This window comes from Brienomyrus brachyistius, chromosome 4 (assembly GCF_023856365.1).
Source record: "Brienomyrus brachyistius isolate T26 chromosome 4, BBRACH_0.4, whole genome shotgun sequence".
Lineage (NCBI taxonomy): Eukaryota > Metazoa > Chordata > Actinopteri > Osteoglossiformes > Mormyridae > Brienomyrus > Brienomyrus brachyistius.
In genome coordinates this window covers 23,611,442-23,635,968 of record NC_064536.1, presented here as the reverse complement: position 1 = coordinate 23,635,968, position 24,527 = coordinate 23,611,442, and the positions used below count along the sequence as shown (strand labels likewise).

The following is a 24,527-nucleotide window of genomic DNA, read 5'->3' as shown; positions in this document are numbered from 1 at the left end:
ATCCTGAAAGCTGGCATACCTGTTTGAGCTGTTTAGTTTAGGGCTGCCTCAATGAGTCGATGTAGTCAATGACATCAACACTAAAATTAGGTGTATATCAATATTTAAAATCGATGCATCATTTTTTTATTTATTATTTGAATAAAATTGCCTTTGTGATTTCTAAAATATTTATTCAATTACCAGTAGAATGGAGAGCTCTAATATCATTTGTCCTTGTAGCTGCTAAATACACTCAATATTAAAGCCACAGTCTGCCTGCTACATTCGAATCTCCATTGAATAAGTGTTTGTGAAAATGTTTAGGCTGAAATATGGGTTTATTTTACATGGATTGACGGTGCCAGTGTGTGTGTTTATGCACGTTGGACTTGTTGGGACCAGTGTCGTTATCGTAACCTAAAACTGAAATGAAAATGGAAATTAAATTATGCATTCTACCAGCAGGGCATACAGGGCAAGATGAAAAAACAACTACTCTGCCAATTAATATACTGTAAATAAAATGATTTTATTCTTATTAGAACTGCTAGAACTGCAAATATATAAATTACAGCGAAAACTGCTTATAGTGATCACGGCTATACTGATCAACCACTCATATGGATCAAAATCTTTGGACAGAATCATTACTTAATTCCTGTACAAGTACCATTTAAATAATTTGCTTTTAGTAATCAAGCAGAGCGCTTTCAGTGTTCTTTTTGGGTTTTTTTTATACATGACAACACATGGAGAAAAGTCAAACAATGGTCATTCTAAAACTATACTTTGATAGCCCTACTTTGCCTTGCAGTAAGCCGTCTGCTTCCGGCTAGCTACCTGAGGCTAATACTGCAAGCGTAGAAAACATGACATGAAAAAGAAAGTCATTTTCTCTCAAAGTAAAATATTGAGTCATTGAAGTGCATGATAAACTGCAAAAATCAAGCTAACAAGATGCAGCAGCAAAACTACAATAAGGTGTTTTTATGTACAATACTATAATGTATTATAACATATTTGAATTATAAACAGTTCAGTCATTTAATTTATACAATACTGCAATTTAAAAAGCATTTGAAATAGCTGTACTGTATTTTTAAAGTCAATAAAAATCAGTAAATAGTGGCACTGTCCATCTTATTAAGTTACACGCATGCAATAAATATACAAATGTGAATTAGATGATATCTGACAAAGAAAAAAATTGCTTATACTGATCAGTTTTACTCAGACAGACGTGATCACTATAAGCAGTTTCCACTGCTTATAGTATATATTATGATTCACAGTCCAGGTGCTCCCATTTTGGATAGTATACCCTTCCCAATCATGTGAAAAAATTACTTCCATCCCACAGGAATTCCACGCGAATTGCGTGATCCACGGGATTCCTGAAATGTTGTTAGATTCTATAATTGTGTCCCCAGCATCCCATGCAAGGTCTCCTACAAGGCTGGATACTCTGATTTGGTGTTTGATGCATAAACACAGACAAGAGTCAGAGACTCTCTAATTCAAAGGAAAGTGACCCTGTCATTCACTGAAGTAAACTCCAACTTACTGGCACTGACTTCGAGGGGCTCTGAATATGCCCAAACCTGCCCAGCACCTTCTACCATGGGCAGCACCAGAGTGAAATGGAGTCGAGCCCGTCTCTAGGAGTTTGGTCTCAGAGGCCACGTTGAGATGAGCCTGACTATATCTGGTCCATATTTCTCTGCGTCCAGGTCATGCTCCCTTCCCACCAGAGAGGATACATTCCATGTGCCTAAAGCCAGATTTGGTAGCCAGGCATCAGTCTGCCAATTCCCCTGCCTTCAACTGCCATCTGATCTACTGTACATCACACCCAGCCCCCAATCCCCCCCCCCCCCCAAGTGGTGGGCCCACAGGAGGACTAATGTAATTAGTTCAGGCTATACCTGGCTGGGCCTTGCACTTGCCTATGAGCACTCCCCCCCTCCCTGTCTCCCCACTCCGGGTGGGGTCACACTTTTCATGGGGGTTTTGTGAATTTAATTCCTGCATTTAGCAGCTTCGCTATTCTCCTTGGGCTATGTGGCTGAATGGGCTGAGAGTGCATGTAAGTGTGCTTCATTTCTGTCATGGGTTCAGTTTGGAGTTTTGGAAGCCCCTTTGTTAATCTTCTATTTGTATATAACTGCATCGGTTCTAGGGTTTTACTTTTATTCTTAGTTTGTGTCTAGTTTTGTCCTGTTTCACCTTTGTTCTCAGGATCTCCTGTGTAGCCCTAATCCTTAGTGTTCGGTTGATTGTTACTACCTACACCTGTTCCTCGTCTAGCCATCATTACTTATGTATACTTCTGCTTTCCCTTGGCATGTTCCTCTGTAAGACATTGCCGGTTTAGGAGATTTGTTTGCGCTGTAGGTGTTGCACGTGTGATGTTCAACAGGCCTTATTCATATGAACACATACCCCCCCCCTGCCTCCGGTCTTACCTCCCACTATTTTAGTCCCTCGAGTGCTTTAACAGCACAAGATTAATAATTTTTTGAGAGTTTGAGCATTTCTCTCCCTGTGTTATTTACTCTGCCTTATTGGTTCTCCGATACCACCTTGTCTTCTGCTTGCCTGTTTGCCTTCTCGCCTGACCCTTGCCTCTTCTACTGACCTCGGTTCTGCCTGATAGTTTGGATACTGTTTTCTCACAGTGGTTATGCCCTGGATTGTTGACATTGTTTTTACCTGCTGCATTTAAAGGCCCTGATCCACTTCTGAGTCCCTTTACCACACTCTCATCACACTGACACCCAAGTAACATGAATGGAAGTACATTAAGTTTGATTTAAAGTAAGATGACTTTCATTGCTTACAAAAATTGCTTTATTTAATGCTGTTTGGTTACACACTTCATTAATATAGTTGCACAAAATGTTGTCCTTTGCCTGAAATAGAAAAAATAGATATTTAACAGCTCACTATTAACAATTATAATATATTTCATATATTTAATTTGCCTATAGCTAATGCTAATATGGCTCCCAGCTTTTGCAGCATTGTGATTTGACAGGAGGCTTATTGTCATACAGACAGATCATGGTTAACCTGAGCTTCCTGATTATTTCCACTAGGGGGAGAGCTCTGCATATCACTCTGAACTCAGCCACTGACCTTGTCTACTTAATCTGCACCATTGTAGTTGTGATGAGAACATGGAGCTACTGCAGTAAGTGGCTGAATCGTGGCCTTTTATCTAAGACTAAATCCTGATGATGAAACCAACCATGTTGAGACTGGAATATATGTCATATTCAATCTTGCTGTTTCAAGTGTAGTTTTAATGAGGCCATGTGTCAGGAAGAAAAACCAATGAGGTGAAGATAGAGGCCCGACAGAGTTTATACATGAAACAAGGAAAAAAGAGGAAAAAAGAGGTAAACAAATATTACTGGCATCAGAAAACAAAGGAATCATATTCAGTTAAGATATCAGTTAAAAGAAGCTCACCTTTTCACCACACTGTGAGTAAGGGATCATCCACACACCCTGTAGTAACTGGCCATGGTTTGGGTCACATTACGCACTCTGTTCCCCATTAGCAGTTATCCAGTGTGAGGTCAGGAGGAACCTGGAGCAGAGGGCAGGGGATGGACAGGGACCCAGAGACACACACAGACACAGCAGGGAATGTGGAGAGAGCAGACAGCTAAGCTGCAGGTCTTATGGTGAAACAGAGAGAGAGAAAATACAAATGATACACAGGCAGACAGGAAGTGAGGTAGCGGTGCTCACTGTGTCACAGCTCCCCCTGCTTCTCAGCCAGGTAAATGTGTCTTTTTTCAGGGAGAAAAGGACAGCGGGGTCAGAAGATGTAATTAGGCCAAGTTTGCAATGGAGAGAAGGAGGAAGTGACACGAGCAAAATATTCCTCTTTGATGCCTTCTGTTGTTCTGATGGTTATAATTTCTTTTTTATCTGTTTAAAAAAATCTTGTCACTACTGGATGGTGACGGTCAACACATTAGGCAAAAGAGAGGGCTGCCTAGGACACCAACTTTTGAGGGGAAAAACCACTAGCACCACTCCTCCCCCTCCCCCTCATGCCCCACCCAGCATAAGGAGCATGCATGACACTGGCCAAGACAAGTAACATGCAGTGTAAAGTTTGAAGCTCGTCTAGGGCTTCGACCTGCACAGTTGTAGGATATTGTTCATTGGTCACTGCAGATTTTTGTTTTTAATGGATAAAATAAATATTCACACTAAGCATGTGATGGAAAATGTGCAGCATGTTTTACTTGCAAACAGATGTATTGATGTACATGTCACTTGAGGCCGGGTGTGAAGTTTGACACTTTATCACTGCTGGCTTTGGCAGTTTATTCCCACCTTTGAAGCTGGTGACCCACACTTACCAACATGGCTCTCTGTACAGTTTAGCAAAAGTGAAATGCAGGCAGGTGGCCGACAACCGAACAGAGGGGCGTATGCAGGCTTTGCTGAAAGTGGAACAGACTATTTGTAAGCTGTATGTCCTTTTGTCTCCACACTCAAAAATAAACATCTCAAATTTTTTGGGCATCAGGGCATATTAATAAGACTATTCCTACGACAATGAAGATGAAGAACATCATATTCAACCCTCTACTGGGGCAAAGATCACCTCAGGAATGTGGTTTCTAGCAGCAATATCACAACTGACTTTTATACATTAAAATATTTAGTAGTCTTATATAAAAGTTATTAACTAGCATGTAACACTGGTGTCTTGTATACAGGAGCAGAGATAACAGCAAAGATGTCTGTCACTTCTCTACAGAGCCTTGATGACGACTCATATGCAAGATGCAGAAACTGCACAGAAACTGAATATAGTTGCAACTGATTCGGGGTGTTTGTGGTTGATACTCTGTGTGTGCGTGGACTTGTGCATGTGTTTGTGTGTGTGTGTGTGTGTGTGTGTCTGGCTGGGTGTGTGTGTGTGTCAGTGTGTGTGTGTGTGTGTGATGTCCTTCCTTCCCTCTCTACCAGCCCCCCTCTTTAATGCACTGACACATTCAGAATGAGGACAGACAGTCAGTTTATTACAGATGGATAGAAACAGATACAGCTAAAGGCCACAATCAACACCCAGACATGGCTCCTCTCCTCTTCCTCCTCTTCATCGTTTTCATAGCGATACCAGGTAAAGCCTCCAGTTTTGTTCACTGTCTGTTTAACTGATAAAAAAAGAAGATAAAAGGAAGTATTTTCTTCTTAATCTTGCACTTTGATGAGCAACTTAGGTATTCGTTTCGTATTGATATATTATTACTCTCTGTAGTAGATTGTTCTTTGAAAGTAACATAACGGCATATTCCATCCATCCATCCATTTTCCAAACCGCTTATCCTATTGGGTCGCGGGGGGTCCGGAGCCTATCCCTAGCAATGGGCACGAGGCAGGGAACAACCCAGGATGGGGGGCCAGCCCATCGCAGGGCACACTCACACACCATTCACTCACACATGCACACCTATGGGCAATTTAGCGACTCCAATTAGCCTCAGCATGTTTTTGGACTGTGGGGGGAAACCGGAGTACCTGGAGGAAACCCCACGACGACATGGGGAGAACATGCAAACTCCACACACATGTGACCCAGGCGAACCCTGGTCCCAGAGGTGTGAGGCAACAGTGCTAACCACTGCACCACCATGCCGCCCCTTGCACAATATTTCCCCTGTAGAATATGCTAATACCCCGCACTGTGGAATCAGTACAGCCTTTTTTCTGAGATATACTTTCATATAACTTTGGTGAAACAGTTTGCTGAATACTCCACATCAATGATCTATGTGTCATTTCAAAGTCTCACACCTTTATTCCTTGGGGGAGTGGCGCCCTCTAGAGGGTTTGTCTGGGAGTAATAGGAATTACAGTGTCTCACTGTTTCCTATGAAGACATCTCTCCAGTGCTGCTCCGGAGCTGCCCTGTGAGCGCTGACCAGCCGGCGGACAGGCAGACAGAGGCCCTGAAGCTTATTAGTTTTAGGATGAATGACTCTATTGAAAAATAACAGAAAAGACAATGTACCTTTGTGTTTGGCATTTGAGGAGGGGGGGCATTATCTGTATATGCCCCCCCATGACACTGACCCTGTGCCAGTGACTGTGAAGACAGTGAATTGCTCAGTGCACCGTTTACATCAATGGTGTCACTTTTACACTGTGAGCGACTGTTTCAAAGAGAATAATTTGAGGAGCTACAGAGTCATACTGGTCGATTTTGCAGGTTGTGGTCGGTGGGGGGGTCTTCTGTGGTAGACAAATATCAACCAGTTGGAAAATGCTGATTTACATGATGTCCCTGCAGGTGGTGACAGTGTGAGGACATTCAGGGGTTTAACTGCACAGAGTGGAGAATCTCTCACCATCCCATGTTCCTATGATCAGAAGTATAAAGACCATGTGAAATACTGGTGTAGAGGGCAATTATGGTCCTCCTGTACAATCATGACACGCACAGACTCACCACAGAGCTCCAGTAAAGTGTCAATCACTGATAGTCCTGACCAGCTAGTTTTCCATGTGACCATGAGGAGCCTGGAGACAAGTGACACTGGTATCTACTGGTGTGCTGTAGAGATTAGCGGAGTTGGCGAGATGGACGACTCTGAGAATCTGATAAGAGAAGTTAAAGGTAAGATGTTCTAGCCAACTTTCTTGCCAATATCAGTGGGTTGGAATGTGCAGTATTTGATTACTAAAATAAGCAAACAGTACTTCATTTCTCTCCTGTTCACACAGATGCTCCGAGTGTGAGGACTGTGAGCTGGGTATCTGCAGAGAGACGAGGATCTGTCACCATCCCATGTTACTATGATCAGAAGTATAAAGACCATGTGAAGTACTGGTGTAGAGGGTCTAAGTGGAATTCCTGCTCCACAGTGACACGTTCTGACTCCAAACAGGCAGCTGGGAAAGTGTCACTCAGTGATGACCCCGCCCACCTGGTCTTTAATGTGACCATGAGCAACCTGCAGGAAACGGACTCTGACACTTACTGGTGTGCTGTGGAGAGTCACAGGGCAGCAGATGATGGTGTTTATCTACAGCTGATTGTGATGGAAGGTGAATTATTATATTAGCCTGCAGCTCATAGCATCAGACTGTAGGTTACATTAACTCCTCTGCCTGTTACATATATTATCATTATTATACATGCTATGGACAGTCTGACTATCACACAGTTCTGATTACATGATTAAATACGATAATAACTGATTACATGGTTATTATATTAGCCTGCAGGTCACCGGACTGCAGATTATATTAACTTCTCGGTATATTACATATTTAAATAGCACATCCTGTTATTGATCATTACATTACATGCTATGGACAGACTGCCTATGACATGGTTATGGATACATAGTTAAATTCTCACTAGTGACATCCAAGGTCCTTTTAGTGTATTATACTTTTTGATCAGTTTAACTGGTTGTAAATTCATTCATATTTACATATATAAAGTGAAATACTGTAACTTTGATTTAAGTTATTTAAAAGGCTTTGACTGATGTCTTGACCTGGTCTTCCACAGCAGAGGGAGTTTTTCCCAAACAGGGAGAGCTGACTACAGCTTTACAGCAGACAGAAAGTTTTACTTCAGCAACAAGACACCCAACAGGATGGGCTGTGACCACATTTCCCTCTGATGCCTTGACTTCCACCACTAATAAGAATCCGAACACCATGCAATCACTAAGGTTAACTGCCAAACCCATTTTGTTCTCTGTATACTCATTAACAAGAGCACATTCAAGATTCAAAGTAAGATAAGTCAAAATCTGAGAGCAGAATCAGAAGTAAAAGGTATGACTACATGAACCCATCCTGCTTTGTATCCACCCTACAGACTGGTGATGGTGTAAAACTGTGGGGATGTTTGTTGGCACAAAACATTCACCTTAATGCCATCTGAGTTTCACTTGAATCTGAAACTAATGTGAACCTAAACATCATGGCTTACCATGTCCACAGTTCACCCTTTTTAAAATAGAAAATTCCAGCAGGATATTACACGCCCCAATACAAAGTGGATACAGGAACACGAGAGTGAGTTCAGGTTCCTTCAGTGGCCCCAGATCGCAACTTTCAAGTACAGCTTTGGGATGAAGTTGAACTGGACATTCACAACATGAATGTGTGACTGAAAGATCTGCAGAAATCAAGTTACCATGGATGAGTAGGAATGTTTCCAGTCTCTGACCTCTGAATGCATGTTCTTTGCTTGCTTATCCACCAGCGACCACACTTGGCACTTTCTACTTCACGCTGCTGTTGGTCTGGTCTACCTGCTCTGTACCGGAGTGGCCATCATCACCTGGAGAAACCATAGTAAGTTGTGCTAAAGGCTGTATGTTCATGGATTGGAAATGCAAATAGGAAAAAGGTGTGTTCAGACCTATGTATGTACTGGTGCAGTGACTTACTGTGGGTGTCGGTTTATATCCCAGCACGTGGTTCTCTCGCTTCCCCCTAACAGGCCAGTGATCACTGTGGTCTCTCTCCTAGGGAGGGCAGCAGCAGTGACAGCTCCTTAGGACGGGGCTCTGACTGCACTGATGCCCCTTCTGATCCTGCCTCCAGCTGCGACAGGCACTTCCTGAAATCCGGGGCCCCGTGTGAGACGCCCTCATGCCCTTCGTCGCCCCCTTTGAGGTCCTGCCCTCATTCTCTCCTCCACTGCACATGCTCAGTGTCTTAAACACCAGAGCCTGAGCTTCTACCATTACCACTTTCTCAATAATGAATGTTTGACCACACACACTGTTATCTAACCAGAAGAGTGAAAATGACTAATTGTTCATATCTGTTGTCCTTTTAAGAGCAAAGTGATATATAAGCTACACTTTGCCTGTTTTTCTTGCATCATGTTGTCCTGCTTCTATTGATCCATCTCCCCTCTAATCCCCAAATAAATTTCTGTTCCTTCCACATATCATCGTGTACCTTGCATTTGTTTAAGGTTGGACTACACCCTGGACAGGATGCCAGTCTATCACAATGCAGACATACACTACAGGCATTTCAGAGGTACCAAACACTGCACATATTTGGGCTGTGGGGGTTAGCTAGAGTATGTGGAGGAAACTCGCATGACATGCGGGGAACTTGCAAACTCCACACACAGACAGGTGGTGTGAGAGAACCAGGGGTGTAGCACCAAATTTTGGGCTCCTCCCCTCCTACCATATCCTCTCCTAAGGAAATAAGTTTACGGAAACATTTAACTTTCCCTTTCACCCCCCCTCACCCCTTTTGGCACTTCTGAAATCCTGGTTGTAGTTTCGTTTTCACTTTGGATGCAGAATTTGCAAAATCCATTATCTGCATACGTTCTTCATTCCAATAATTTGTGCGACGGATAATGAAACCAGTTTTGCTTTGAAGGCGGGGGAGGGGGACATGGGGGGGGGGGGGGGTGTAGTGACAAGATAAGCAGATAAAGGAAACACCAGGCAGACAAGCAGAACTTATCATGTAAGTTATTTATTTATGGAATATGAGAAAATATTAGAATTAGAAACCAAAATCAAATTACCCCCCCCATCTAGGCAAGGGCCTGGTTAGTCAGGTCCACTGTTACCCACGGTCCTGTGCCCCTGGCGAGAACAGTGTTACCCATAGAGGCATTAGGAGGTGTGGTAGTAATTTATGACACTTAGCTTCAGAATATAATGTCGCTTTATTGCCGAGCTTCGAGGTTGTCTCCGTGGTAATGCTCAAAGAACTTTCTGGTCAACATAACTTGTATAGGGGTACACTGACAGTTCGTGCCCCCTCCTCTGAACCAGATCAAACCGGTTAGGGTAGGGGGTGCACTTTGTAACACATATGCTTTACTCAGTTTGCATCTTACAAGCATGTGTACTTCACGCGATCAGCAGGCTGCAGACCTGGGGCACATGAGGGGGCGTCTGCTTTTGCATGGCCTCTGTCTTTGTGGTCTTCCTGTCACGTCTGCCACGTGCACTCGATGTTCACGCCTTTGTCCCCCAGTCTGCATTTCTTGTAACCAAACCATGAGTGCAACAATTAGCTCAAACCTCAATTCTCTTTTAGCCTGTCTCATGAGTGTCAGCTGTCTGTCACCCAGGCGTTCCTGCAACAATATGAAAATACATTCCTAAAGCAGTTTATCTAAAACCTAGTTAAGAAAAATATACCTTCTGTTCTGTTTCTCTCACAGAGGAAACCTGCATGGAGGGGGCAGGACTTGCAAGCTGCACACTCACAGACCAGCGGTGTGGGAGAAGAGTGCTCCCCACTGAGGTACTATATAACTTTACAGCTTCAATGTGCTTAAATGGACGTCATTTACTATTTATGCTAGAACACTTCTGTATCAGCAGGTGGATGCAGGGTTACATAGTTGATGCAAAAAACCACTGCGACCTGTGACCCAAACAGGAAGATTCAAAGACTCAGCTACACTTTTAGGGAAACTAGCCCTATAATGGATATATTCAGCACCTTCAGTGCAATTAGACCAAGGAAGTACAGTTTAACTAAACTTCTGAAAACAACAACTGACACACTCCACTGGTTCCGAGGCTGAGAGCTGAGCCTGGTACACTGCAGCTCCAAAGAACATAAGGCCCAGCAGCAGCGGCCTGGCATAACTGGCTGTAACTGCACAGAGGAAAGAGGAAGCGGTGTACTCAGAAGCAGAATGGGGGTATAGTAAGTGGGGCGGCCTAATAGCCAAGCTAAAGGCTAATGAGCCCAGACCAGCTATTCCATCACTCTCCCTAGCTAATGCACGCTTATTGGAATGATGAAGTGAACTGAGGCAGAGTGATTATCAGGAGAGGAGGAACTGCTGTGTCCTTCTACTGACTGAAATCTGACTTAACAACAACATACCAGAGTCAGCATTTCAACTCGTTGGATGCAAATGCAAATGCAGACCACATTATCTGTTATATAAGAATTTACTGCAGTGTTTATCATGGCTGTTTATAGTCCCCGAATGCTAATGCTAACGACAAGCTCAGGAAGCTTCACAACACCGTTAGCTCGCCCCAAAACAAACACCTGAAAGCTCTCAATGTGATCGCAGGTGATTTTGATCAAGTACATCTTAGCGATATTCTCCCAAAGATCCACCAGCATGTCACCACTGCTACTCGATTGACAAATTGGCCCCAATCAGGAAGGATTCAACTACTTCCTGAAACAAATGAGGAGGTCTGGACTTGGTATGCTGGTACTCAGATGGGCACTGCAATGGATAGTAAAGACTGTAAAGAGGATCAGGGGTATTAGTCTGCCTACCATCGGGGACAGGTGAAGGAAGAAGGCCCCCTGCCCGATGGGGGACTCCACCCCTCTGAACACACTCTGTGTGCCCCCCTACCATCCAGCAGGAAGGGGATGGTTAGACTTCATGCCTTATGAGGGGCTCCACATGTATATTTTGTATTAATGTATTTTTGAAAGATCTTTATCTTTTTATTTTTTTTTATTATTCTTTTCTTATCCCATTCCTTAAACTTTCTTGTTGTATCTCCCTCTTTCCTTTTGTACTGTGCACCAGGACTGAAGGAAACATTTCATTCCTTTACATTGCACAGTGTATTGATGCATAGGAATGACAGATACCCTTGAATCTCTGTCCCAGAGCCTGTTTCTAGCTTTTGTCCTTTTGATGTTACTCTGTGTCTCTCGGTATGAGGCGTCTCGTCTCGTCCAGCTTTCTGCTTCTGGTTACTCACTGTGGTTCTGTTGCCTCTAAATCTTCCACTGTTCCCTGGTCGCCTCCCCTCACCCTCGTTCCTGCCTCTGGATCCACCCTCTCCTGCTTCATTCCTGGTTTGAGTCGTACTGGACCAAGCGCTGGACCCCCTCTGTGATTCTCTGCTTTCTTTGCCTGCCTCCCATCTACAACCTTGAGACTCCTCTACTAGAGAGGATGGCGGCTCCTCCCACAGACAGTCAGCAGGTTCTGATGTGAATACTGAGGTAGAGAGGCCTTCTTATGTGAGCCAACCTTCATTGTTTGCATGGGATTTCTGTGAGTGGAGCAGCATCAGGTTTTCCTTGTAAAATGTGATTTTGTGCTGCTGTTCTGATGGACTCTCAGTAGCTGATACTCTGCTCTGCATGAGGCTGCTGTACTTTGCCATTATTTGCTTGTTTGCGGCCTGCCTGCTGCCGCAGTACTTGTCTTGCTCCTGACATCCATCCCTCATGTTCCAGATGTTTCCAGTGATGGGACTTAGTCTTGGGGGCGGCATGGTGGTGCAGTGGTTAGCACTGTTGCCTCACACCTCTGGGACCCGGGTTCGAGTCTCCACCTGGGTCACATGTGTGCGGAGTTTGCATGTTCTCCCCATGTCGTCGTGGGGTTTCCTCCGGGTACTCCGGTTTCCCCCCACAGTCCAAAAACATGCTGAGGCTAATTGGAGTCGCTGAATTGCCCATAGGTGTGCATGTGTGAGTGAATGGTGTGTGAGTGTGCCCTGCGATGGGCTGGCCCCCCATCCTGGGTTGTTCCCTGCCTCGTGCCCATTGCTTCCGGGATAGGCTCCGGACCCCCCGCGACCCAATAGGATAAGCGGTTTGGAAAATGGATGGATGGGACTTAGTCTTATAGGTTGAGACTCTCCACAGAGTTCATGATGATCCACAGAGGTCCTGTTGTATGATAGGATGGTGGCCATTTCTGACATACTGCATCACTGAGGTCATTTCCTTCTGCTTCTCATGTTTAGTTACAAAGTCTCCCTCCATAGAGCCTCTTTAACGACGTGCAGTTCTGTCGCCTCTAAATCCTCCACTGTTGCCTGGATTCCTCCCCTCGCACTTGTTCCTGTCTGTGGATCCATCTTCTCCTACTTCATTCCCTGTTTGCTCTGTATTAGATCCCGCATTGGAGCCCGTCTGTGATTCTCTGCTTTCTTTGCCTGCCTCCCATCTACAATTAACGACGTCCAGTGGCTATTTTAACAGAACATGTCACATCACACAGTGTCTGCGCATTTGCAGCGTGTTACTAGGCATGTGTTGCACCTTTTTTCTTCTGAGAACAGAGACATAAAAGGATATCAGTGGTATCAGAGCAGACCAGGAAGAGAGAGCCAGTCTTCAGAGGGCTGGGGTCTCTGACAGACTCAGTCATGGCTCCTCTCATCTTCCTCATCCACGTCTTCTTCATTAGGCTACCAGGTAAGACCTTAGACCTATATTGACCTTTATGCAATATTCAGAAATTCACCAAAAAGGATGTTAAAACTAGTCTTGCTGTTATGTGATAAGTTGCTTTGATAGAAGTTGTTGTGTGGATGTTGTGTAGAAGTATTGTTGCTGTGTAGCTCCTGCTCCAATCCTGCTTATACTTGTACCTGTGCATTTACTGGAAGCTCAGCCTTGCTGCACTTATGCTAGTTGATATATTGACAGCATGTATGTCTGTAATGTGCTATTTGCCAAAATAGAAAAAACATCCAGTGAGTGGCGGTTCTCTGGGTGAAAATTACGTGTTGATGACAGACGATAGAGGATAATGGCCAGACTGGTTGAAGCTGATAGAAAGGCAACAGTAAATCAAATAACCACTCATTACAACCAAGCTATGCAGGGGAGCATCTCTGAATGCACAACAGGAACCTTAAAGCAGATGAGCTACAGCAGCAGAAGAACTACCGGGTGCCACTGCTGTCAGCTAAGAACAGGAAACAGAGGCTATAGTGGGCAAGGACTCACCAAAATAGAACATTGGAACAATTTTGCTGTTTAAATGAGTCTCAGTTTCTGCTTTCACATTCAGATGATAGTCAGAATTTAGCATGAACAACATGGTTTCAGTATCCAGTTAAGGCTGCTGGTGGTCTGATGGTGTGGCAGATATTTTTGGGGCATAGATTGGGCCCCTTAACACCAACTGAACACCGTTTAGATCCCACAGTCTACCTGAGTATTGTTGCTGACCATGTCCATCCCTTTGTGAGCACAGTGTACCCAGCTTGTAATGGTTACTTCCAGGAGGATAACACACCATGTCACAAAGCTCATATCCTCTCAGACTGATTCCTGAACATGACAATGATTTCACTGTCCTCAAATGGCCTCCACAGTTACCAGACCATGATCCATTAGAGCAGCTATAGGATGTGGTGGAACAGGAGATTCACATCATGGAGGTCCCAGAAATCATGATCATGTCAACATGGACCAAAGTCTCTGAAGAATTACTTTGTTGAATTTGTGAAATAAAGAATTAAGGCAGTTCTGAAGGCAAAAGGGGACCCAACCCAGTATTAGATAGGAGTACCTAATAAAGTTACCCTGTGAGAGTATGTATACCATACAGTTGCTGCTGAATTGAGTTCACTCACACACTGAACTTCATCATTTACTGCATTTACAATAACAGTGTCTAATATGGTAGGAGGAAGTTGGCTGGCTGATGATTTTCATTGGGGGGGGGGGTGGGCTGTAAGTAGGTGGCAGCAATAAAAAATGTTGTCAATCAGTTTAAACAGGCCAGTGCCCCCCTTTGATTAATTTATTTGTTTAATGTAAACAGCCCACTGATTTAGAAATATTTTGTTACAGGTAAACAGCTAAACCAATCATCATGTCCTTCAGTCGCTCACTGTTCTGTAAGCTTATTCTTACCTCCCTGCTCCATTTAAAAAGCTCAAGCTCAGTATTTTTCCTGCAGAATATGCTAATATCCCCCACTGTGTCAGTACAACCTTTTTCTGAGATATACTTTCATATAACTTTGGTGAAACAGTTTGCTGAATACTCCGCATCAATAATCAATGTCATTTCAAATTCTCACCTTTATTCCTTTTGGGAGTGGCGCCCTCTAGAGGGTTTCTCTGGGAGTAAAAGGAATTACAGTGTCTCACTGTTTCCAATGAAGGCATCTCTCCAGTGCTGCTCCGGAGCTGCCGAACGCTGACCGGCCGGCGGACAGGCAGGCAAAGGCCCTGCAGTTCATTAGTTTTAGGATGAATGACTTCATTGAAAACTAACAGAAAAGACAATGTACATTGGTGGGTGGAATTTCAGGAGGGGGAGCATTATCTGCATATGCCCCCCCATGACACTGACCCTGTGCCAGTGGCTGTGAAGACAGTGAATTGCTCAGTGCACCGTTTACATCAGTGGTGTCACTTTTACACTGTGAGTGACTGTTTCAAAGAGAATAATTTGAGGAGCTACAGAGTCATACTGGTCAATTTTGCAGGTTGTGGTCGGGGGGGGGGGTCTTCTGTGGTAGACAAATATCAACCAGTTGGAAAATGCTGATTTACATGATGTCCCTGCAGGTGGTGACAGTATGAGGACATTCGGGTATTTATCAGCACAGAGTGGAGAATCTCTCACCATCCCATGTTTCTATAATCAGAAGTATAAAGACCACGTGAAATACTGGTGTAGAGGGTCATTATGGTCCTACTGTACAATCATGACATGCACAGACTCACCACAGAGCTCCAGTAAAGTGTCAATCACTGATAGTCCTGACCAGCTAGTTTTCCATGTGACCATGAAAAGCCTGGAGACAAGTGACACTGGTATCTACTGGTGTGCTGTAGAGATTAGTGGAGTTGGCGAGATGGACGACTCTCAGTCTCTGTCAATAGATGTTAAAGGTAAGATGTTCTAACAAATTTTCTTGCCAGTATCAGTGGGTTGGAATGTACAGTATTTGATTACTAAAATAAGCAAACAGTACTTCATTTCTCTCCTGTTCACACAGCTGCTCAGAGTGTGAGGACTGTGAGCTGGGTATCTGCAGAGAGAGGAGGATCTGTCACCATCTCATGTTACTATGATCATAAGTATAAAGACCATGTGAAGTACTGGTGTAGAGGGTCTACCTGGATTTACTGCTCCACAGTGGCACGTTCTGACTCCAATCAGACAGCAGGGAAAGTGTCACTCAGTGATGACCCCGCCCACCTGGTCTTTAATGTGACCATGAGCAACCTGCAGGAAACGGACTCTGACACTTACTGGTGTGCTGTGGAGATTCACAGTGCAGCAGATGATGGTGTTTATCTACAGCTGATTGTGATGGAAGGTGAATTATTAAATTAGCCTGATGCTGATAGCATCAGACTATGGCTTAAATGAACTCCTCTGGATGTTATATATATATATAAAAAAAATATTGCCTATTATTATTATTATTATTATTATTACATGTTATGCACAGATGGACCATGACACAGTTATGATTACATGGTGAAATACTCAGTAATAAAATCCTAGGTTCTTATGGTCTGTTGTATTTTCTGCAGTTTCATTGTTTGTAGATTTTATTAAACATATATCTTATGAAGTTATATAAATATGTTTTGACCTGGACTTTCACAATAGAGGGAGTTTTGCCCGAACAGGGAGAGCTGACTACAGCTTTACAGCAGACAGAAAGTTTTACATCCACAACAAGACACCCAACGGGATGGGCTGTGACCACATGTCCCTCTGGTGCCTTGATTTCCACCACTAATGAGAATCTGAACACCACACAGTCACCAAGGTAAACTGCCAAACCCATTTCTTTCTCTGTAAACTTGTTTAAAAAGTGTATATTAAAAATTCAAACCAGGATAAGTAAAATCCTGTCTTGAATCCTCCATGAAACCCTGCATGTCTTAAACCTTCACTTTCCTTCTCTTCTCCTTCTCCAGTCAGATGCTCCTTCTGCTGATGCTGGTGCTGCTTCTGTTGCTGGTGGCCACTGTCATGGTTATCTGGATTCTGCGAAGAAGAAGCAGTGAGTGAAATATCTTTAACATAATTAAACCAGTTATCCAGAATTTGAATCACATTATTTGATTATTGATATTGTTTTCATTTTGATAAAAATTTTTAATAATCATATAACACTTTTAGTTCTTAAAGCTTGTATTGATCAACACAGATATAAATGAAGCTCAGCTTTACCATCATGTCTCTGCAGAAACGCTGATCAGTAACAGAAACAGACCCAGCCACCCTGTGAGTGTCCATTTCTGCATCTGCTCTGTGTGTTTGTTCCAGCGATGTCCCATTGTAACTCTCACATTAGAGATCAGACAGTTTATAATGGATGAATTTAATTAGTAAAAGGCAAAATGCTGATATGTGGTTGTTTCATCTCCACAGACCACAAAGTCTGGAGATGAGCTGGTCTACAGCACCATAGTCTTTAAGAAACCATCAGCACAAACTGTGAGTTGAGTAAAATGTTTACCTTTAGTTAATACGAGTGATTTTTCATTACCTCAGTCATGTACAGTAAGTGGTATGACTAATGTAACACATCCTATAAGCAGATTTTATGGGGAACATTCAATGATTACAGTATCCATTTACAGTGTGTGTCCTCCCTGAAATTATACAGTGTAACAGTAATGGTACATGATTACAGTATCCATTGACAATGTGTGTCCTCCTTGTAATTATACAGTGTAACAGTAATGGTACATGATTACAGTATACATTCACAATGTGTGTCCTCCCTGTAATTATACAGTGTAACAGTAGTGGTTCATGATTACAGTATCCATTCACAATGTGTGTCCTCCTTGTAATTATACAGTGGAACAGTAATGGTACATTATTATAGAGTCCATTTAAAGTGGTTGTTCGTTCTCCAGCCATCTGTAGAACCTGGGGATGAAGTGACATACTACTCAGTCAATCTACAGGACAGACAGGGTAAGATTCACCTGTAGCACAATAGCAAATATGTGACTGCTGAAATCTAAAGCCATCAATTAGGACGTAAGTAAACCATGAAATGATAAATCTCCACCTTACCACGGTGAAGGGGTTTGTGTGTCCCAGTGATCCTATAGCAGAAGTTGCCCCTGATAGGATCTTCAAAGGTGAATTGGTCTTAGCTGAGAGGCCAGACTCCCAATGACCCTCGTGAAGGAAGAAACAAGGAACCAGAATGCTCAGCTCTGCCCTGCTGCCAGGCCTGGAGGAGCAGCTTGTGGGCGAATGCATGGTGGTCAAGCCTTCAACCATGGGGCCGCCTGGGCACAGCCTGAATGAGCTACATAAGACTGTTCTCTGCTGGGGCCTCCACCTGTAGCAGGAGTCATAGGAGACCATGGCAACATGAATCAGGCGGCAATCAAAGGCAGGGGCCTTGGCAGACAGATCTCGGTTACTAAAACTGGCTTTAGGGACATGGAACATAACTTCTCTGGTGGGAAAGGAGCCTGAGATAGTGTTGGAGGTCAAAAGATACCGTCCAGCTATAGTCAGGTTCACCTACGTACAGAGCATGAGGTCTGAAAGCAAATTCCTGGAAAGGTGCTGGACTCTGAGGGTTGCTGTGGGCGAAAGGCATTAGACAAGTGTGGGTTTTCTTATAGCCCCCCAGTTTCGTGCCAGGGTGTTGCAGTTCACCCCTGTTAATGAGACGGTTGCTTCTCTTCGGCCTTGAGTAGGGGGATGGGCTCTGACTGTTGTCTGTGCTTCACGGAACATCACACCTTCTCTGCCGTCTCAGTTCTCCTACTGGGGAACTTTACCTCTTGCAGGTGTAACAAAAGTGAAAGCTGGAAGGGTGTCACTGGGAGGAAATCATCAGATCTGTGAATGTATGGCTTAGACAGTCGGGTGAAGAGAGAAGTTGAGCTGTGGAAAATGACTTTGTGTCAGCTTCAAAGAGATACTGACAAACCACCAGGGAACAAAGGAGGGGAAAGCAGGGTTTTGCCCAAGAAGTTTGCAGCAGGGATGGAATATTCTTGAACTAGGCATATAGTCAGGTAGTAGAAGAAGAACAGACCATCCTTGGAGAAGCAGAGTCCGAGGGCTCAGAGGGCTCATCCATCACTATGGCTGAGCTCAGTGACACAGTCAAAAAACTCATCAGTGGTAAGGCTCTAGTGTGAGTTCTTTATGGCTCTGGATGGTGCTGCATTTTCTTGGCTGATATGCCTCTTCAATATTGCATTGTAGTTGGGAACAGTACTTCTGGATTGGTAGACTGGGGTGGTGGTCCCAATATTTAAGAAAGGGTAAATGAAGGGTGTATTTCAACTTCAGCCAGCCAGGGAAGGCTTATGCCAGGGTACTGGAGAAGAGGCTCCATCGATTAGTTGAACCTCAGATCCAGGATAAACAATGCAGATTCCATCCTGGTCATGGAACACTGGACCAGCTCATTATATTCAGAAGGATCATGGAGTCTACATGTGTTTTGTGGAGCAGCCAGGATGCTGATCAGCACCTCCATGGTGCTGTAGGTCAGCTCATCACCAGTCTGTAGTCATGGTTCTCAACCACAACTACAGTGGTCAACCCAGTGGAGCTGGAGGAGGTGACTGGGGAAGGAGAGATCTGGTAATTTGGGACTGCTGATGCCGCAACCTAGACCTGGATAAATGGTGGAGAATGAATGGAAGGATGAAATGCTAGCTCTGTGACAGGGACAGATGTACTGCTATTAAGTGGAGATCATAAAGTCACCTGTGAGACCCCCTTTCAGGGACCATGATCTCTCATCATAAGTGTGTTTTCTCCCCTCAGAATGTCCCCCCTCTGATGTGACTTATGCTGCTGTGGTGTCGAAGAAGGATCGGATCTCTTAAAGTCCTTCTTTAAGTCTGTGTGCTGCCTGCAATTTCCTCAGAAAAGGGGAAGTGTATCTGAAGGTGACGCCTTTTGTGGTTATTTGAGTTCTATCCCATCTGATAAGTCAGATAAGCCCCCCCCCTCCCCACCCCCAGGCAGCCTGCGTGCTTCTTAAAATGTGTCATTTTATCAGACCTTTTTTTTTTTTAGGAATCGATTGAGTTGTTTGTTTGTCTTGGTATGAGGAAAATTAATATTTCTTTCAGTTACTAAACTACAGTAAATTGCATGTTATTTGCTAATGCTTCCTGCTATTAAAACTGAGAATACACAGCGCATTGTGGGTAATGAGAAAGGAGAGTATCTCTGGCTTTCAGTCTGACCAATACAGTAAACCTGAAGGCAAGGAGCGGGAAAAATGAATGAAGTCATGTTGTTTTCAGCCGCTCCCATATATGACTGAAAGTTTTGCTTTTTGGAAGTTTCTGTTTTTGCATTTTATTTCTGTTTTAAAACAGCTGAATCCATGGATTTGCGAATAATGAGGCCCGACTGTAATCGTTTATGAATCTCATCATTGAGTATATTTAATTAGTCAGTTAGACTTCCTGAGACTCGCCATGGCAACAGGACTAGTAGGACAATGTCGTCCTTCCTGTGACAAAATGCCTGTTTGTTTGTTTCTGTGCTTTCTTTCCTCTTTTGAAGCCGATGCAGAAGATGAAAATATATCATTCTTGAAACCAGTGATGTAAGAAATTGCAATAATGTTTGATTGCGTGTTGTTATTTTTTATGAGGTATGTATGAATAATAGACTTTCCAGTGTTTCTCCTGTTATGTTATTTGTGCTATGTAATGCTACCTAAAGTTATTTTTGTATGTTGAATGTAGAGTGTGTCAGATGTGTGCCAGTTGCTCCTCTAGCTCACGAACCTTGACCATGATGGAGTCCACCAGCTGACATCGCTCACAGATGAAGTCTGATTGGACGCAAGCATCCAAAAGGGCAAACATCTTCCAAACACAAGAGCTGAGCTGGCCCCATAATTAGCTAACTCTCCCTTACTCCCGCCTTGTATATTTGTACAGAGTATTTATCTTTTAGTTTGGCTTATAGTTAATATAATAAGTAATAAGGTAAAATAATACAATAAGTTAACACATAGATAACTACCTGCTGTTTCAACCTGTTGTCAGGGTCAGCACCCCTCTGTCCGAGTTGTTCATGTCTCCTCACCGTTTGGCCAGCAGGTGTCGCTGGCCATCCTGTCCTCCCTGTTGTTAAAGTCTTTAGTGTGTCTTGCTTCTTCCCCAAAACGCCGCATAGCTCAATGCGATGAGCATGCAGCTACCCCACCCTGTAGTCTTGTGTTTGAATCCTGCTTCCTCTGTTTTTGTATTTTGTACATTTGTTTCCCTAGTATTTCATTTGCATCAGTTTTTCCTAGTTTCAGTGTTTTGTATTCGGTTTTGGTTTTTTGCTTTGTGCCCATCTACCTATCTGTTATTCCCCTAGTGCAGTGGTTCTCAAAGTCGGTCCTCGGGCCCCACTGCCCTGCTTGTTTTCCTGCTATCCCTGTCACACACACAAGTTCCAGCTGTCTGTCAGCTTCTGATTGAATGAGCACACCTGATCTAGGTAATCAGCAATGTGTAGGGCGGGGATAGCTGGAAAACAAGCAGGGCAGTGGGGCGTGGAACAGGAGGATCAGCACGATCGGAGCGTGACACAAGTAATGTGGCAGCAGGCAGGCCACAAACAAGCAAATAACTGCAAAGTACAGCAGCCTCATGCAGAGCAAAGTCCATCAGAACAGCAGCACAAAATCACATTTTACAAGGAAAACCTGATGCTGCTCCATTCACAGAAACCCCATGCAAACAATGAAGGTTGGCTCACATAAGAAGGCCTCTCTACCTCAGTATTCACATCATAACCTGCTGGGAGGAGCCGCCATCCTCTCTAGTAGAGGAGTCTCAAGGTTCTGGATGGGCTGCAGTCCAGCCTCCGACGTCTCGTCGGTTGCTTGCGGGTCCCCTATCTCTGGCTCGTCAGTTGCCTACGTCTTGGCCGGCGGTGGCTGCGCCTTCGCCTGCCGTGGCTACTGCTCCCTCCTGCCCTCTGCTACTGCTCCCTCCTGCCCTCCGCTACTGCTCCCTCCTCCCCTCCGCTACTGCTCCCTCCTCCCCTCCGCCTGTGTCCCTTTCACCTCCCTCCTCGCCCCCTCCGTCAGTCCCTCTGCCTCTCTCCTCGCCACCTTCGATATTCCCTTCTGCTCCCTCCTCGCGTTTGCCGAGGGTCCCTCTGGCTTCGGCCTCGCGGTCGCCTGTGGCCCCTGCGACTAGCACAGGGAAGAGCACAGGCAACCAGGTCACTCAGGTCAGTGACCAGACTGGGGTGCACATGACAGGCAAACACTAATATACACGGACTAACAAAGGGCAAAGCCGAGGCAGGTGATTCCAACAGAAGAGAATGGCCAGCAGTGACCTCTGCTGGCCATACCAGAGCATGACAGACAGGACCAGACAACAAGTGGATCAAATACCCCGCAACCCAACACCCCATCAGCAGCAAAAAGTAATGTAGTGATTTGATATTTTCTGTGTAATAGTAGCTCTCATTGTAAAAAAGGTTGGGCATTGCTGACCTGTAGGATAGCAAGAAACCGATTATGGAAAGGTGGAAATTGCCAGCACACAACACAGTTACAACGTTACAACATCATCGACTCACTGAGTCTTGACGGTAAACACCTGCATTCAAACAACTACTAAATCAGTGGATAAAACCTATTTGCTAGGCAGGTAAAACACTTAAAACGCAGTTTACCTAAAGCAGCAGTAAGATACCTTCCTGCTCCATTTAAAAAGCTCATGCACAGTATTTTACCTGCTAATACACCATTTTTACTGAGATTTACTTTTATATAACTTTGGTGAAAGAGTTTGCTGAATACTCCGCATCAATAATCAATGTCATTTCAAAGTCTCACACCTTTATTCCTTGTGGGAGTGGCGCCCTCTAGAGGGTTTCTCTGGGAGTAATAGGAATTACAGTGTCTCACTGTTGGAAGACATCTCTCCAGTGCTGCTCGGGAGCTGCCCTATGAGCGCTGACCAGCCGGCGGACAGGCAGGCAGAGGCCCTGCACCTTATTAGTTTTAGGTTGAATGACTTTATTGAAATATAACAAAAAAGACAATGTACCTTTGTGGGTGGCATTTGAGGTGGGGGGGCATTATCTGCATATGCCCCCCCATGACACTGACCCTGTGCCAGTGGCTGTGACGACAGTGAATTGCTCAGTGCACTATTTACATCAGTGCTGTCACTTTTACACTGTGAGCGACTGTTTTAACCTTACCTGTGTATGTCCCCCCCCACCATGACACTGACCTTGTGCCAGTGGCTGTGAAGACAGTGAATTGGTCAGTACAAGATTTACAGTTTTGCATGAAGAGGAACTGTTACAAAGAAAATAAGTTGCGGAGTTACTGAGTCATAATGTTGATTTTGTGGTGGGGAGTCATTTTCTGTGGTAGATGATGGTGCGATTGTCTAGGAATGTCTGATTTGATGTCCCTGCAGGTGGTGACAGTGGGAGTACATCAGGCGATTTAACTGCGCAGAGTGGAGAATCTCTCACCATCCCAGGTTACTATGATCAGAAGTATAAAGACCATGTGAAGTACTGGTGTAGAGGGTCTAACTGGAATTCCTGCTCCACAGTGACACGTTCTGACTCCAATCAGACAGCAGGGAAAGTGTCACTCAGTGATGACCCCGCCCACCTGATCTTTAATGTGACCATGAGGAACCTGCAGGAAACGGACTCTGACACTTACTGGAGTGAGCTGAAACAAGAAGCAAGACAAATTAGCAACAGGGGTGACTCAATAGAGCTACACTAGGGAAAGACCAAAATTAGTATCACAGGTGCCTTCAAGCTTTACTTCATCAAGCTCAAACCCAGCTTGGACCCCCTAGAGTCAGTAAAGATCCACTGTCTGCTGATTGAGGTACATGGACTAATCGAGCATGAAGTGTTCAAGTCTCGCTCCTCTCCTGAGCTCTCTGAGGATGTGCCCACTGATTTCCCACAGTCAGCCACTGAGGTTTCTGTTGGGAGCTTACAACTCTCTGCAGCTTTTCTTGCCATAGCAGGGAGGCTGGCAGAAAAAGCGGCAGAGGCAAGCAAGTTCCCCAATGCCCTACCCCGGAGACGCCTGTTTAGGAGACGTCCCCATGCCTTCGTCTGTTCCCGGTGAGATCCCTGCTGCACCCATCCCGATCCCAGCTGAGCCCAACCTGTTTTCTACGGTTCCTTGCCCTTGTCCATTGGTGCCTGAGCTCCACCCGAATCCAGGGGCGTCTGATCTCCATCAGTCTTCAAAAGTTCCCTGCCTGTCTACTGAGGTGTCAGAGCTCCCCCTGCCTCCAGAGATCCCCGCTGTGCTCCACCTGTCTGCCAAGGTGTTTGAGCTCCACCTCTTCCCTGAGGTCCTCCACCTGTCTCCTGAGGTACCTGCTGAGCTCCGCCGATCTTCTGATGTGTCCAGCCCCACCCAGAGATCCCGACTGAGCTCTGCCCATCCCCCAAGCATGTAGTGGAGTAAAAGCCATACATTAAAACTCTAAAGCACAGATACTAGAAAAATTTACTGAATTAGATGTACTTTGTTACTATCCAACCCTGCACATGACAAAACAATTCGAAACCTGTCAAACTTGACCTTCGGCAAGTGTGAGGAGGGAGCAGGAGGGAACGTCAGAGGGGACGAGGAGGAAGGCAGAGGGAATGGCAAAGGAGGCGAGGAGGAAAATAAAGGTGAGAGTGGCGGAGGGGAGGAGGGAGCAGAAGCCGCCGCATACGAAGGCACTGCCACAGCCGGCGAGGAGTGGAAACCCACAGGTGACCAACGAGGCGGCGGAGGTGGGACCAAAGGCGACCACCGAGCCGAAGCCGGAAGACTCTCATAGGTG

General features: G+C 44.7%; 1 protein-coding gene and 1 long non-coding RNA gene across 6 annotated transcripts in view; one reads left to right on the top strand and one right to left on the bottom strand.

Moving 5' to 3' along the window:
- The window catches only part of LOC125739927 (polymeric immunoglobulin receptor-like), a 148,541-nt gene that overhangs the window by 25,663 nt on the left and 98,351 nt on the right, over positions 1-24,527 (top strand). Inside the window, exon 5 of the mRNA XM_049010494.1 lies at positions 13,032-13,167. Coding sequence (XP_048866451.1) covers positions 13,032-13,167 — 136 coding nt within the window. The remainder of the gene's footprint in view (positions 1-13,031; positions 13,168-24,527) is intronic.
- Positions 23,209-24,527, bottom strand: part of LOC125739935 (uncharacterized) — a 148,532-nt gene continuing 147,213 nt past the window's right edge. For all 5 annotated transcript variants that reach the window (XR_007397389.1, XR_007397391.1, XR_007397390.1 and 2 more), the window contains one exon: positions 23,209-23,335. This is a non-coding gene — a long non-coding RNA (uncharacterized LOC125739935). The remainder of the gene's footprint in view (positions 23,336-24,527) is intronic.